Raw genomic sequence first — 16,912 nt, forward strand, 5'->3', positions numbered from 1 at the left:
CGAACTTTTACCACCTTTCCTAGGACGAGGGTGCATGTTACATCCTCTATGGATAAAAGTTAAAGCGCGCTATACAAATATCAGACCAAAAACGTATCGGTCGCCACAGTTCACTATCGCACACGAGATTATAAGTCGAGATTACATCGCTTTCTCTAAAACCGAAGTGAACTCTTAGAACCCGGACAAACATACTCATCCTCTCGGAAACGCCGGTCCATAGTCAAATTCAATGAGACTACCAAATCATCCTTGGCTATCAAAAACAAAACGCCTCGTTGTTTTCACGGCTCGGCACCATGCAAAGCGAAAACGCCTTGTCGTTTACATGGCTCGGCACCACGCAAAGAAAAAACGCCTCGTCGTTTACACGACTCGGCACCATGCACAGCGAAAACGCCTCGTCGTTAAATACGGCTCGGCATTGCCAGCAAAAATTTGCCTCGACATTATCATCTAAAAACTTTCCAGCATCACCTAAAAAACGCTCCACAGAACTAACTCCCAGCTCGGAGTTAAGAATCCAAACGAGATCTTTAAAACAACTCACCCCTTAGCCCGTATTTCTATCAATTTCAAAAATTTTGGCTAAGGAAGCAATCAAAATCATTCTCGACACAACAGTTTTCATCCCTCACAATTTCTTCTAAGCCAACAGTTTTCGTAAAAATTCTCACGGATCGTTAGAGACAACTGAATCAGAAAACGGCTAAGGAAAAAATAACATAACCAAATGCAAAAGAAATAACAATTGTCAGATGGATAAAGCCATCCAGGCACCGGTTACATACAAGTTCAAAAAGCAGATAAAAATACTAAGTACAGAAGCATGTGAGACGAAAATAGGAGAAAACGGAGAAGATCAGGCCGCGGACTGCGTTTCGGGCTCGGCAAGAAGGTTTGAGAGGGCCGGCGTCCCCGCGTTTGATCTGTTCGGATCCGCGACGCCCAGGTTGGCCGCCGTCTCCTCAAGCGGCTCGTTGCCAAGGCTGGTGTCCACCGAGTCCGGCGAGACGGGCGAAAAAACCAGCTCACCACGAATCTCGGAGGCGATGCGCTCGTATGCCTCGTCATCGGCGTACTCGTTCTCCCAGCTCTTCAGCTTTGCCTCCTCGTCGTCGAGCGTCGGAGCGTCCGTTTTCCTCAGATCAGCGATCATCGCAAGGTTACCCTTGATTTGCCCCAGCTTGTTTTCGTCAGTTTTGGCCTTCTCGAGCTTGCCAGACTCTCCACTACATTGGCGAGGCGCTTCTGAAACTTAACGGTCAGCTCTCGCCTTGCCTCCTTCTTCGCGGGTTTGACCTTGGCTTCGAACAGAGCATCGTTGGCCTCAATACGCCTTTTGAGCAACACCACCTCAGCGCTTTTGGCTCTCCTTGCCTCCTCCAGGCGAATCACCGAGGCGGAAACCTTGTCAACGTCGGCGCGGAGAACTATCTTCTCCTTTTCTAGCCTGGACACTCTGGACATCGCCTCGTCCAGCTTCCCCTTCGTCGCCGCGGTCTCATTTCGAGCCTCGTCCAAGCGGCGTTCGACCTTTGACAGGTCCGCCTCGTATTCAGCCATCAGCTCGTTGATGGCCGCTACAAACTGCAAGGAGCAACACGCGTTAATCACTTAGTGATAATTCGTGGAAACAAGAGAAATTAAATGGAGTATACCTTGGTACCGCGCTGCGCCACCGCGCCGTACGACCTCGGTCTCCTCAACTTCTCTGGGGGAGGAAGACGCGTATTCGCATTATTGACGCGCGCGAACATCACCGCCGAGGCGTCAGGGTCATCGACAACCAATTTTCATCCGGCGGGATCACCGGGAGTCGACTTGCGTTTTTTCTTCGACGGCTCGTCCTTTCGAACGGCGACGCCCTTCCCTTTGTCAGCTGCTGAACGCTTACGGCTCGGGTCATGCTTCTGTACAACCGAAGTCGGCGGCCTCGATGACTTTGGAAGGGCAAGGATTGCGGAGTTTGAAGGAGTTTTACTCCTTGCCGCCGAGTCATCTTTGGACGCCTCGGGGATAATCTCGCCCGGTTCCAGCTCGGGCGCTGCTCCTCCTTCGCCCGCCTCGGTAACGATTGCATCCGCGACTCGGACCGTTTCACCTTCTTCTCGGCTCGGCTGATCAGACAGGGGGACGGCCTCGGTCTGCGTTTGAGCCGCCTCGGCGGCTCGTCTCGTGGCCTCTTCTTCCTCGCGCCTCTTCCTGTCTCTGAGAGTGATTATCACCATCTTCTCTCGGGTATCTCTTAAAGAACTGGAGGACGAAGAGCTGACGGGGACTCTGGCAAGGATGGCTCGTGCTTCTTCTACTCTTTTGAGGGTAAGATTCTTCCTCCAGCTAACCTTCCGCGCCGAAAGAGAGTCTCGAACAGTAAAGAGGTCGTCGGGAATCGGGGAAAGAAAGCTCCGAACTGCAAAACAAAGCAAAAAAGAAAGGAAAAATTCAGTAAGGGAAGAGGATACCAAAAAACAGTTCCGAGCCGAGGCAAAGCTTCGGGTCGGCTACCAAGTCGTCCCCAAGCGGTCTTGGTTCTTTGAACGTAATCCTCGCCGACCGACGCCTCGTTCACCAAGACGTAGAAGAAGCGTTGAGTCCAAAACTGATCCTTGCTGGGAAAACCGCCTATGATCCGTCGCTTCGCCTTGTTGGAAATATAGAATTTATTTCCTTTCAGAGCTTTCCTGATTTCCAGCAAGTTCAGCAGGTGATTCAGCTCGATATCAAGCCCGCATTCAAAGCTTCAGACTAAGATGCCAATCATATGCCGTAATCCCCTCGGCATGAGTTGCCCAATCGAGATCCCGTGTTTCTAGAGATATTCGAGGATCACTCTGGGGATCGGGAACCAGAGAAAGCAAAGCTCAAAGAACGCCTCGTACAGAGTGAAGTGATTCTCTGGAGGCTTGTCGGCTTGGTCGCTCTTCTCTGGAACGACAAACTCCACCGCCTCGGATATCCGGAAGCGATGCCTCAACGCCTCGAGCGATTCAAGGGAGCAAAGCGTAGAGCCAGGCGGTTCAGGCTTTTGTCTTTTAACTCGTGGCCCTCGCCCAGATGTGGAAGCGCCTCGGGACGCTATGAGACGTTCCAACTCACGCTTCACCTCGAATAGGTCAAAGGGAAATGCCTCCTCCTCGGCTTTGAGTGCGGCGCGATCAATATCTTCATCAGAAACGGGATCCTGGGGACGGCTCGTCGAAACCGACGGCTCGTCATCTGGAGAGCCGACATCTGACGGATTTGCATGATTTGACGCCTCGTCAGATGAACGATTGGAAGGGGTCGGTGAAACAGACACCTCGGAGGACTCTGCTGTACATCTCGCCTCGACATCTACGCGGCTCGGCTCGTAATGAAAGAGTGAATCCAGCGAATCGTCGGAGCGGCTCGACATAATTTACAACTTATACAGGAATTACAGCACGACTCGGCGAACCTCCGCCGGAAAAAGATCTGGAACGGCGGAGACCTCAGAACTCCTAAAAATAAATAAACTAGAGAGAGAAAAAAGAGAGAAGAGAGAGCTACCTTTAGTGAAAACGAGTGAGTCTGAAGATAATGAGGAAGAATGAAGGAGCTCGCCTATTTATAGGAAAACCGAAGCGCGTGAATTCCGTGTGAACCTCGGGAAACCGTCCAACAGCGCGTGGGATCCGCGGTGAATTAGCTGGCTCGAACTGCGTCGGATGCATGCGCCAATAGATCAGGAATTTTCTTTCGGAAGACCAACGGTTGGGATACCCGAGCTTTCAGCCGACATCTTACCTTAGTAACGCCTCGTCGTTAACGAAACGGCTCGGCACTAACTCTCTCTTGAAACGCCTCGTTGTTAACAAAACGGCTCGGCATTAACTCTCTCTTGAAATGCCTCGTCGTTAACAAAACGGCTCGGCATTAGCTCTCTCTTGAAACGCCTCGTCGTTAACGAAACGGCTCGGCACTAGCTCTCTCTTGAAACGCCTCGTCGTTAACAAAACGGCTTGGCATTAGCTCTCTCTTGAAACGCCTCGTCGTTAACGAAACGGCTTGGCACTAACTCTCTCTTGAAACGCCTCGTCGTTAACAAAACGGCTCGGCATTAGCTCTCTCTTGAAACGCCTCGTCGTTAATGAAACGGCTCGGCACCAACTTTCTCTCGAACTGCCTCGCCATTTATTCGGCTCGGCATAACCTTCTTAAATCGCCTCGTCACGGCTCGCCAATACTAATCGCCTCGCCCTTAAACACCTCGGCGTCCTCAGCACCCTCTTGAAACGCCTCGGCATCCTCGGCATCTTTTGGGAACGCCTCGACATCTATATTCCCGAAACACCTCGCCTAGGCTTAAGTCGAAACAGCTTGACTCGATGGTTTATCCTACAGTCAGGAGTAATGGACCTCGTCATTCTCGCCTCCGAAACTGACGAGCTGGGGGGCTAACTATTGGGGTCGGGTTTCACCCCAAGCGGATAAGACCATCTCAAAATGACTAAGTATGGAAGGAAGACAAATTAGCCGAGCTGTGCTCACCAAGACAAGTGGGAGAGCCGTGCTCACCAGGACAAGTGGGAGAGCCGTGGTCACCAAGACAAGTGGGAGAGCCGTGGTCACCAAGTGGGAGAGCCGTGAAGATAGACCAATGGGGAGAGCCGTGAAGAAAGATAGATGGGCCGAGCCGTATCATGAGAAATGGGCCGAGCCGCACTTCAACATGCTTGGGCCGAGCCGCGCCTCGGTGAGGTGGACCAAATCACGTCTCGACTCAAATGGCAAGCAGGCCGAGCCGTGGAGAAGTTCAGATGGGCCGAACCAAGGCCTTGAGAGACGAAGCCCATAGAAACCCTAGGCGAAATACAAAGGCGGTGAGCCGCACGAGGCGATAAGGAAATATTCCGAAAATCTCTCCCGAGATTCGGCTAGGCGGTTCAGAGAATTAGTATAAATAGACGATGTATACAATTCATTCTGTAACTTTGACAACTCGAGAGCAATAAAACCTAAACACTTCACAACAATAAAAACTTTCTTCGATCTTACTGTTTTTGGCGATAAACCCTAGAAGTTTCCGATCCCTCAAAGTTTTCCTTAACAAATTTCTGGTTGTGCGAGTTTTGGCTCACACAAAAATCTGCAAAGTCACATTGTTTGAATTGTCACTACTGTGCCAGCAAAAGAGTTTGGATGACAAGTGTGATATTTAAAGAATATATATGATAGTATGATAAGAGAATGGATGGTAAGAAACTTTGTTTGTGGTAGATAATTGTCCAAAACATCCAAAAAAATATTGAAGAAAATTAAAAATACATTATTTGGAGCTTTTCTTGCCACAAGAGAAATTTAAAAACCTTTTCCCGAGCCTCAGTATGGCCAAACTGCACAAAACCATCACACAATCTGGTTTCTTTGTCTAATTTAACAAGAATTGACTTCAACCTCTCCATTTCCCTCTCCATCCCTCCCATGACTTATTTCTAGCATATCTGATATGGTTTGTATTGATCCACACTCAAGCATCTCTGATGTCTAACTTAAACTATCAAGTCATCTACAACTTCCCTTAAGACATGAAAATCATGCATATCGTAAGTATATCATATTTTAAAAAGAATAGACAGAACAAATGAATAAACTTTTGATCTTGTGGTGTTTTTTTCATTAAGATAGTCCAAATTATCCCAAGATTGAAATAGAACTGAAAAAAAAAGGATACATTCATCATTCATATTATTGATGGGGTTATTTTAAATCAAAGAATTTAGAAGATTACGTGGGAGGTGTCGACATTTTCTCTAGAAGTCAATAGTGCCTATCTAGGGGGATTTTTTTTTTACAATTGGTGCCTTTTTTGGGCAAAACTTGAAATTAGAGGTTTAAAATCTTTGCAATACATTGCACAAATTAGACAAACAAGAAGAGAAAGAAGAGCCACAAATACAAATCGTCCATGAACACTTCTACCATCTCCTCAACCAAGTTAGAAAAGATTGACATCATGTATCTTTTGAATGTAGCTGGTGCATTGCAAAGCCCAAAAGACATCCTTCTATAAGTAAAAGTACCATATGGACAAGTGAATGTACCATTTTTCATTATCATTTGGGTGAATCGATATTTGGAAAAAGCCATAATAACCATCAAGAAAACAGTAAAATGAATGGTTTCCTAGATGCAGTGGAAAGTGATCTTTCCTAGATGCAACATTGAGCATTCTGTAATTTTTTTTTTTTTACATAGAGTATTCTGTAATCTATGCACATCATATGACCTGTTATAGTTCTTGTAGGGATCAGTTTATCTTTTTCATTTCTGATAACAGTCATTCCATCTTTCTAGGGCACTATATGCACATGTGAAATTATTTGGAATCAGAAATAAGATAAATTATCCATGCCTCCAACAATTTCAGAATCTCCTTTACAACATCTTTGAGGTTTGGGTTTAACCTCCTCTAATGTTCTATAGAACTCATTGATTCATTTTCAAGGTGGATTCTGTGACTGCAAAGTGAAGATGAGATCCTTTTTATATCATCAAGTGAGTAAGCTATTGCTTTTCTAAACTTTCTTAGTTCATTTAGCAAATGCATGTTTTTCATATTCAAGCAGGTTTTCATTAACAGTCATTGGGACCTAAGAAAGCATACATTAAACCACTGGGGAGAGGTTTTAGTTGCACCTTTGGAGCTTTAAGTTCACTCAGATCTTTATTGAAGCTTAGCTTGTTTGGTCCATGTTGGCTTCCTTGGTGTTATTTCCATGATCAGGCTCCTTGTGTATCTCCTCCACGTCATTTTCTGACTCCACACCGACCAGATCTTGTCCAGAACTGGCTTGATCCACGGTTCCCATTGAAGAAATGGTGTAAACCGGCCTTAACTCCTGATTGTTTCCCTTGAAACTCCTTGAACTTGACCCTGAGTCCTTGTAGTCCAACTCCAAGTAGTTACCATCTCTCTGCACTGCTCTGTGTGAGTCCAACAGCTTCATATACCCAAAAATTTCATCTTGAATATACCCATGTTCTCCAGGTTCTTTTGTCAAAGCAACTTGAAGGTGATCATCTAGAGCAGCTCCTCTAGCAATTCATCAGCTAACTGATCCACAGTCTCAATGTAAAAGACTTGTCCTTTAATGGTAAGTTTCTTCATCACCTCATTGATATCAAACTTCAATACCTCTGATCCCAAATGAAGGTCAATCTTCCCATTCCTGACATCTATTATGGCTCCATTTGTTGCTAAGAATGATTTCCCTAGAATTAATGGATTATTAGGCTCATCATCCATTTGAAGGACTATAAAATCAGTGGAGACTTCAAAATCACCAATTTTGACAGGCAAATCCTCTAGTAAACCAACTGGAAGCCTCACTGATCTGTCAGCTAACACCAAGGAGATTCTACAAGGTTTGAACACAGTAAAATCCAGCTTTCTTGCAATAGAGAATGGCATGAGACTTACTGAATGTTAAACTTCAAAGGACCCAAACTACATGGCAATGTAAAATTCACTGGATCAGATAACTTTTTTGGAACTGATCTCCTATAAAGGATGGCACTGCATTCATAAGTCAATACCACTATACCTTGAAGCTTTTTTAACTTTTCCACTATAGCATCCTTGAGGAACTTTGTATATTGAGGAACTAAAAGGAAATCTTCTATCAATGGCATGGTAATCTCAACTTTCTCCATCTGCTTATCAATTAAAGCTATATACTTCTCCAGCAACTGTTTCTTGAATTTTCTAGTGAAAGGCAGCCTTGGTTGATAAGGTGGTGGCAAAAAGGGTTTAGTCTTCTCTGATGGCTTCTCATGCACCTTGTCTTGCTCAAGACCTTTACCTTTGTCCTTCTTACTCACTTCTAGCTCAACAACCTCATCATCTTGACTATTCTCAACAAGCACCTTCCCACCAAATTGCTCATTGTCTTCAATGAGCAATGGAGGTTGTTCTCTTGTAGAAAGTTCCCTGCCACTCTTCAGTGTTATGGCATTATAAAACTCTTTGGGGTTTTGTTCTGGCTTTCATGGCAAAGAACCATGCAGCCTTGATGATGATGCTTCCTTGCTTTCAAAAGCCTTCATCTTACTCTGTAATGTCTCAATTTTGGAGTTGAGGTCATTAAAAGAGTACTCCACTCTTTGTTGTGTCTTTTGCTGACCCTTGAGAAGCTGTTGTAGAACTCCATTCAAATCAAAATCTTGTTGTTGAGATGAATCCTGCTGACCTTGATTCTGATTAAAACTTGGAGGGTATGTCTTGTTTGCTTGAAAGCCCTCTTGATTTCCTTGATCTGTTTGACAGAGTGTGCAACCTCACTAAGATCAAAGCAATACTAATTTTGATTACATGTACATTTAGGTTGTGATATACAAAGAGATAATTTTTCTTTATTCTTTTCAATGTTTGAAAACCGGACCCAACCGGCAGGTGTGTCAAACCGTCTTAAAAACCAGCCAAAAACCATGAACCAGACAGAACTGGCAAATTAGATAAACCTGTTTTTTGAAATTTCAACAATCTAATGCAAAATTGAGGCATGAAACCATGTTCTCACTCCTCGTTCTTCCCTATAGTACTTTTTTTCTATTTGTAGAATCTATGGTTTATTGAAAGTTGGATCATTTAGTTTTTTATTTTTAGTAATTTGAGTTTATGTACTTCTTTTTAAAATTTAGGAAAATTCGACAGGATTTTGCATCCTCCAAAACACATAGTAGTGGTGAGCTTTTATAGAGGAGTTGCTCTTTTGGTCAAGCCCGGACCTAACTACTCTCATTTGGCCAGTCGAAAATAGAGTAATGCTTTAGGCTCATTTGAAAATCTGATGAGTGGATAGTATCACTCATTCAGAGGGATTAAGTGGTAAAAACCTGGATTACTTCTTTTTACAAAAAGAAAAAAAAAACTTTGTAAATCTGCTGAATACGTTTTGACATCTCGCTATCTGTTGATCATTGGAATGAGAGAGATACCTTTTTCGTCGACGCAACGAGAGATACTAAGCGTGTCATATGCAAAGATGTTTTTTAAAGCTTTTAGGAGCTATGTAGATTCATATAACTTATAAAATACATATCTCAACTCTCTTCTGTAACAATATAAGACTCGAACAATTTAAGACTCCATAGCTTAAAGCTATACTACTCTACATGGTTCACCATCAAAACCACATGCCCTTCTCATCTGAGTTGCAAAAAGAATACATTTCCCTTAGTTATATGTATCTATATGTTTCTCTTTTTCTGTCAAGGGACAATAATAAATAATAATAAGAATACGACGAAAAAAGGTTTTTCACCGGCGAGCAAGTCTCTGGCCAGCTCCAGCCAGTAAAGCCTTACCAATGACACCAGTGTGAAGGCCACAAGCCAATGCGACACCTCCTACAACAAACCATTTCCAGTCCATTCTCAAATTGTCTCGCTGTCTCCTTGCATAGTCTATTGCTCTGCTTCTGTCTTCATCTCCTGTGGATGTTTCTATAGAATCCATGTTCAGTTTTGTCGTGATTCTCGCCATTTGAGCGATCCGGGAGAGACTCGAGTCCGATTTTCTGGCGGTTTGGTAGGCCCTTAAACCAGAGTTTAGCTTCTTGACAGCTCCCCACATGCCATGACGGACACCTAACTTTGCTACATCTTTGGGGATTCCCATGTCTTCGTAATGGACTAGTGATACTTCACAAGCCGATTGCTGTCCATCTCCTTTCCGGGACTCAACTGCATTTAGTTTTTTGGTATATGCTTAACAATCACAGCTTCAAAAAAAGGATCAAAGACTTGTATTTTAAAAGGCTTACCCGCTCTGATAACCCAACTTGAGAAGTAAAGCTCAACACGCCTCGGCTTATCACGCTTTGGTAGAGCTGGATAAGGAATTCCCTACAATATCAACAAGCGTTACATTATCCATGCAATGAATCTCCTAGAAATGTATTATCAGCTCCATGCAATATGAATGTAGATAAGCGCCTTAGTCCTGAGCTAAGGGAATGAGAACTAATAGACAAATGGTCCCATTTCCGGAGTTCTCTCTATGGATTCAAAATTCTCAAAGCTAAAACTTAGAATGGTCTTTCCTAAAACTTAGATAAATGCTAAAACTTGGATACATGGAAGGCAAAAACATACCTTTGTGACACAATAATACTTGTTTCCAGACTCCCATATTCTCCGACCAATGATATACTCTCGGTCACTACAGAAAAAGGGAAACTGCAGACAAAATAAATGAATAATGAGCATAGCTTTTTTTTTTAATGTGGTTTATTAAGAAGGACAAAGTATCATAAGTCTAGAGACCTTTTTTCTCCACTGAACAATCATTGTTCCTGTCTGAGTGTCCTCCTCTAGGGTCTTGAAGTTGGCAAGCATAAAATCCCATTTAGGCCGAAATTCATCATCCCAGAAGAAATCCCTAACAATATCTGGAGTTGCATCTTCAAACACAGTTCGACTGCGATAAACAACAGGACCTGTCTGACAAACAACACAACCTTTCAGGCTAAAACACGGTTTTATATAGCAACAACTAGTTTCAAGTAAAATGTCAAAAAAAATGCCACACAACGGCATAAATCAAGCAATGCATCACACCGTACTCAAGGAAACACCATGAATACTACTACTAGAAACCACAACAGATAGATCACTGAAATCGATCATCCATAGCCATCGCAAAGAAAACTATCTCATGGAAACAAACGATCTAAAAGCTGGCCACTGAGTACTCTAAATAATTCACTTATCGACAAAAGTGTCTTGCGCCTACTCCTCAATGACTTGGCTCGTTCCTTCAGTTACATGATTCAGACATCAAGGAAACGTAGATAATGCAAGAGTTATGAAATTTAGATTACCTCAGGCTCATGGCGCCAAGCTTGGTAGCTCATATTTGGAGTAGTCTTGTTCATCATTGATTGCCACTCCATAGCCTCATTTCCGACTTCAAGCAGCTTTAACAGATGCTCTAGATCATTCTCTGTCACAATTTCCTCCTTTTTCACCGTCGTGTTATCGCTAGCTCTGCAAATCCATTAACCATTTTCCATCAGATTTTAACCATAATCAGCTATCGCACAATCATTCCTTTTTGATAATGTCATTTACTCATTAGTATCAAAAGATGGATAAGCATACAATCTACCATTTCCAGCTAACATGGAAGTAAAGGTTCCGTTTTTAAACACACAACTATATTTCTATCATTAAAAAACCAAACTTTGGTTAGCACAAAACTTCTTTAATCAAAATTGATAATCGTAAAGCTCGAATATCCGCAGACGAAAGCACAAAAAAAAAAAAAAAAAACAGAACAGAGACTCTGCTCATGTTCATTCTGTTCTGTAATATACTAACCCTGTTTCATCGATTTGAGTACTCTCTTCTACAACCTCAGGCGTCTGCGACGAAGCTGAACCATTCGCCGATTTGTCGAGCCTTGACCAGATGGTTCTGCAAACGGAGAAGGCAGAGAGAGCTGTGAAAGCAAGCCAGAGCCTTCGAGCGCCGAATCCAGGCGGTGCAGTCCATAGATACCGAAGCTTAGAACGGAACCCTAGATAGATCAATCCGGTCCATCTTGGACGCCAAGACCATCCGATCAATAGACCAATCATCACGGCGAGCCAAATCGGGACTGCGCAGAGTAAGATGTCGACGAATGTCTCTGTAAAAGAGGGTTTCTTCAAGAAATCCATTAGATCAGAATAGGTCACATCCATGGCGGTTTCTAATGGATTTTTTCTTCCCTGGATTGGAAACTTTTTCCGATTTGAGAAAATGTAAGATTCCCGAAGGAAAATGGGATTCTTTTAAGATCGTCCCAGAGATTTGAACGACATGAAACCAATAGTTTGATTCAGGAGAATCGAAGAAGAAGAAGAAGATGAGCAATTTCCTTTATTTTATTTTATTTATTATGTTTGGTGATTTATCAATAAATCTCTGATATTTGCTGTGTTGAAAAGACGTTGGAGGATGATAGAATGATAAGAAACAACACCGTGAGAGATGACGTGGCTCTCTCGTTGACCGACAATTACATATCCCACGCGTCGAATCAGAGCGCGTCGTGTTCACTATAGAGAGGAATATACTGAAATCTCCATTATTATTGTGTTCGGGAAACAAAGTTTTGTCCAAGCACTTATCATTTGTTTTTTCATTTATTTTGTCGGCTGTATATATTGGAAATGCTAATGAGTTTGTAATTTTTATACATTTTCACGGGGTAAATTTTAAGATAATGAAAAAGATTGAAAAAGAATATTCTCGAGTAATAGAAAGTGAGGAGGTGAGATGCACGTAATGATAAGCGAGCGTGGGGTGTGGAGGGCACAGGAGAAATATGTAGAAATTGTGGATAAGGAGAGATTCACGTGTGCTGTAAAGTTGGAGTTTTATTGCAGTGGCTTGGCCAATAACTTCAAGCCATCAAATGTTTCATCATCAAGACTGTAAAAGCCCTTTTAGGTTCATATGTTCCATCAGATTCAGGACCATTAGTTTTTTCAAAATCTAAAGAAACTTAAAGCGCCAACACCGCCAAAAATTCTACAAATCTCACCAGTCTCCACTAGAATCAGAGATAAATTTTCATATAATGAAGGAGGACAAAGCCTTGCATGCATAATATCAGGCACCACCGGAGTCAAAGGATTCGGTAGCAACACATACTACTAATTTAAAAATGTAGAGTTCAAATTACTTTGATAACATCATCAGCCAAACTAGGAAGCATCAGAGCTCTAACCTGTCGGCTATGTTATATTTACATTAGTCAAAGAAACATAATTCAATTTACGATCACTCTCAGAGTCCGCCCATTCTAATTAACCTATGGGCATTAGACTTTGTATGCTATCAAAAATAATAACTATTAGTTGAATGATAACGAGAGAGATTTGGAGAAGAAGATAAAGTCAACAGAGAGTTTGTTAGAAAAATTCTCATTAACCTTCATAATGTGTTCGTTACATCCATATATACAGTTAAGATTGGAGTAAACCGAACTAAACCAACTAATGAGTTAATTTAAGATAAACCGATAAAAGAAAACCGATCGATCTAAAATCTCTATATACAGTCCAATAGGCCTTCTCAAGATGAGGCATATATGTTTTGTAGACTCATCTTGGACTTGAGATGCTCAAACTGAGCTGGAAATAATGGTTTGGTGAGGATATCTGCCACCTGATACTCAGTAGAAACATGTAGTGTTTTGAGCAAACCTTTGTCCAACTTTTCTCTCACAGTGTGACAATCCACCTCTATGTGTTTAGTTCTTTCGTGGAAAACCGGATTTGTTGCAATGTGAAGAGCTGCAGTGCTATCCGAGAAAAGTATTGGTGTTACAGGCATCTTGATTCGTAGATCACAGAGGAGAATGGTGAGCCAAATCATTTCACATGAAGCTAAAGCCAGAGCTCAGTATTTTGCCTCTGCTGATGAACGTGAGATAGTGTTTTGTTTCTTGGATCACCAAGAGATAAGTGATGACCCGAGAAACATTGAGAAACCAGTAGTAGATCTTCTACTATCAGGACAAGAGGCCCAATCTGAATCAGCAAATCCTTTGAGAGATAAGTCTACATCGGCTGAATAGAATAGACCTTGACTGACTGTTCCCTTAATGTACTGCAACACTTTATATACGGTTTGAAGATGGGATGTCCTTGGAGCAGAAGAGAACTGACATAGCTTGTTGACAGCAAAAGTTATGTCAGGTCTTGTGATAGTTAAGTACATCAAGCGACCCACTAGACTACGATATTGTTCCTTATCAGGAAGCAATTCGCCATCAAGCTTGGACATCTTCACATTTGGGATCATAGGAATAGAAGCTGGTTTGCACCTTAACATTCCAGTAGATGTCAGTAATTCCAATGCATTACTTTCGTTGACATATGGAGATTCCTGCAGATGTTCTTGCGATTTCCAATCCCAAAAAAATATTTCAACGGACCAAAATCTCTAAGTTTGAAACTTTTCTTCAGAGCCTCAGTTAATTGAGCAGCAAGTGATTCTTTGGTGCTTGCAATAATGATATCATCAACATACACCAAAACAGCAACAAATTCAGTACCATATTCACGGACAAAGAGAGTATGATCACCATATCCTCTTGTGAAACCCAATTGAAACAGAGCCTGTATGAACTTTAAGAAACATTGTCTCGAGGCCTGTTTTAAACCGTAAATGGATTTTTTAAGTCTGAGGACAGCATTCTTTGGAAATGTGGCCCCTTTTCTTTCTGCATACCCATCAGGAAGCTTCATAAAGATTTCTTCTTCCAGATCACCGTTGAGAAACGCATTTGAAATGTCAAGCTGATTAAGGAACCATTTCTTAGAAGCAGAAACTTTAAGCAACAGTTTTACTGTGACTAACTTTGCAACTGGAGAAAATGTTTTGGTGTAATCCAGACCCTCCTTTTGCATGTAGCCTCTGGAAACTAGGCGTGCTTTATAGCGTTCTAGGCTCCCATCGGCAAGAAACTTTACAGTAAATACCCACTTGCATCCCACTGCTTTCTTGCCTGGAGGTAATATATCGACAACCCAAGTGTTAGTCCTTTCCATTGCTCCAAGTTTTGTATCAACCGCATCAAACCATTCCTTGGTATCCTTTGCCTCTTTAAAGGATTGAGGGATTGGGATTTTGGTAATGGAATTGATATAAGATTGATGAGATGGTGATATCTGATCATAAGAGAGAACTGAAGATATGGGATGAGCAAGATCAGATTGTAATTAATAACAGTGATAATCCTGCAGATGTGCAAGAGTTTTCTTTATTCGAGAAGAAGAGTTTGGTGATATGGTAGATATATTTGTGAGAATATTTGGTGATATGAGAGGTGAATTTAGGTGTTTATGAAAAGGTGTGGTGATATCAGAAGACAAAGGAATTGTTGGTGTGAAAGGATCCAAATGTGATGTTGTATTTGAATCCTTAGCCATCGGTAATATGTCTTCATGTCAAATGACATTCCGTGAGATTAAGACTGAGTTACTTTCAAAATCAAGGAGCTTATAACCCTTAACACCAGACGAATAACCCAAGAATATACACGCCCGTGATCGAGGTTGAAATTTGTGTCTTTGTTTCGGAGATGTAGTACCGTAGCAAAGACAACCAAATGTCCTTAACTGAGAATAGTTTGGAAAGTTACCAGTCAGAATCTCATATGGAGTTTTGTTCATTAAGAGTTGAGATGGAGTCCGGTTGATAAGGAAGGTTGCTGTCAAGACACAATCTCTCCAATATTGCAGAGGAACTTGTGATTGGAACATAAGAGCACGAGCTACATTGAGCAGGTGTTGATGTTTACGCTCCACCACTGAATTCTGCTCAGGGGTTTCTATCATGAGTGAAAAGATGTGATTCTTTTTTCTTGAAAATATGAAGTAAAGTTCAACTCAGGTGCATTAGCGGATCTGACAGATTTCACCTTAACATTGTACCGGTTTTCAACTTGTTTAATGAAAGCAGGGAATACAGTAATGACTTCATTCTTTGTTCTGAGAAGAAATAACCATGTTACTCTGGAGTTATCATCAACTATTGTTAAAAAATATCTGTAACCTTCAACGGTTTCCACTGAAAATGGTACCCATACATCGATATGTAACAACTCAAAGTTATTATTACACATATTTTTTGATGATGGGAAAGAAAGTTTCTTTTGTTTGGCAAGATGACAAATATGGCAGTATGCAATGCCTTTATTCTTGTGTTAGAAGTCCCTAAAGCTTCAGAAATGATATCCAGTCTTGAGAAAGAAGGATGTCCAAGTCTCTTGTGCCAAACTCCCACGTCTATCACTGCATTCACTGAAGCTAATGTAGATTGTGTGTCTAACACGTAGAGGTTGCCAATCCGTCTATCCTTTCCAATCATCAACGCCTTGGTAGAATCCTGTATTTCACAACAAGAAGTGTCAAAAATCACTCGGGAATCAAGGTCTGTAGTCAAGGAGCTTATACTGATCAAATTCAATCTGAATTCTGGGATGAACAGCACATTCTTGAGAAGTATATCCTTGTTGATTTGAATCACTCCTACTCCACTTATCTTAAGGGTAGATCCAGTTGGGATATTCACGTAACTCACAACAGAAGTATCCAAAGAGATGGAGGATTTTCTGTCATGAGATACATGATGTGTGGCACCCGAATCGATTACCCAAGATTGAGTACTTAGAGTATGTTGAAAAACTGTTAATATCCCAACAAAGCAATATGTGGAGGGAGAGAAAGATATACCAGAACAATCCCCTGACTGAGATGAACTAGCTTTGTTTTGTTGACCAATAGACTGATTCTGGAGTTGAGAACTGAACAAAGCAATGAAAATCTGTATCTGATCCTTTGACAGATTCCCAATCAATCCTTGTAGATTCGGAGAAGTAATGTCAGATGCAGGAGTCAAAGCAACTTGAGCAGCAATGGGAGGAGATGACTTCTGAGATTTATCCACAGGGGGCTTCCTTTTTGGAGTAAAACCAGGAGGAAACCCATGCTTCTTATAACATCGATCTGCAATATGTCCCACCTTGTTGCAAAATGAACATATTGGACGCCCTTTATTTGGTCCACTTTGAACATAGCAAACTTCAGCGGAAGAGAGAGCAGTTTCTGAGACTTGGAAAGCAGCAAGAGGACTAACAACATTGGAGAAAATTTTCTGATTCTCATCTTGATCAAGGATGTTGTAGACCTCAGCTAAACTGGGAAGAACCTTTTTCATGATGATCTGTTGGCGAATGATAGAGTAAGATTCATTCAAGCCTGCAAGAAATTTCACGATCTTGGCTTGCTCTACTTTCAGTTGGCGACGAGCTGCTTTACCACATAAACAAGGTTCATCTGGTTCTTCAGTACTATCTAGATTGCTCCACCGTTTTGAAAGTGGTGTAGTA

At 42.0% G+C, this 16,912-nt stretch overlaps 2 protein-coding genes across 2 annotated transcripts; both read right to left on the reverse strand.

The window, feature by feature from the left end:
* Positions 1-7,045: 7,045 nt before the first annotated feature.
* On the reverse strand, positions 7,046-8,070 carry LOC112082015. The gene is made up of 3 exons (XM_024149101.1): positions 8,025-8,070; positions 7,569-7,913; positions 7,046-7,443 (listed from the first exon to the last, which is right to left on the reverse strand). Exons 1-3 carry the CDS (start codon positions 8,068-8,070, stop codon positions 7,046-7,048), a joined length of 789 nt encoding a protein of 262 aa, XP_024004869.1.
* Positions 8,071-9,023: 953 nt separating this feature from the next.
* On the reverse strand, positions 9,024-11,913 carry LOC18029334. Its single transcript, XM_006414636.2, has 6 exons — positions 11,347-11,913; positions 10,848-11,013; positions 10,291-10,467; positions 10,120-10,203; positions 9,789-9,870; positions 9,024-9,708 (listed from the first exon to the last, which is right to left on the reverse strand). Exons 1-6 carry the CDS (start codon positions 11,709-11,711, stop codon positions 9,284-9,286), a joined length of 1,299 nt encoding a protein of 432 aa, XP_006414699.1. The 5' UTR covers positions 11,712-11,913; the 3' UTR covers positions 9,024-9,283.
* Positions 11,914-16,912: the final 4,999 nt, after the last annotated feature.

The sequence above is a fragment of the Eutrema salsugineum genome, unplaced genomic scaffold, assembly GCF_000478725.1.
Source record: "Eutrema salsugineum unplaced genomic scaffold, Eutsalg1_0 scaffold_1, whole genome shotgun sequence".
NCBI lineage: Eukaryota > Viridiplantae > Streptophyta > Magnoliopsida > Brassicales > Brassicaceae > Eutrema > Eutrema salsugineum.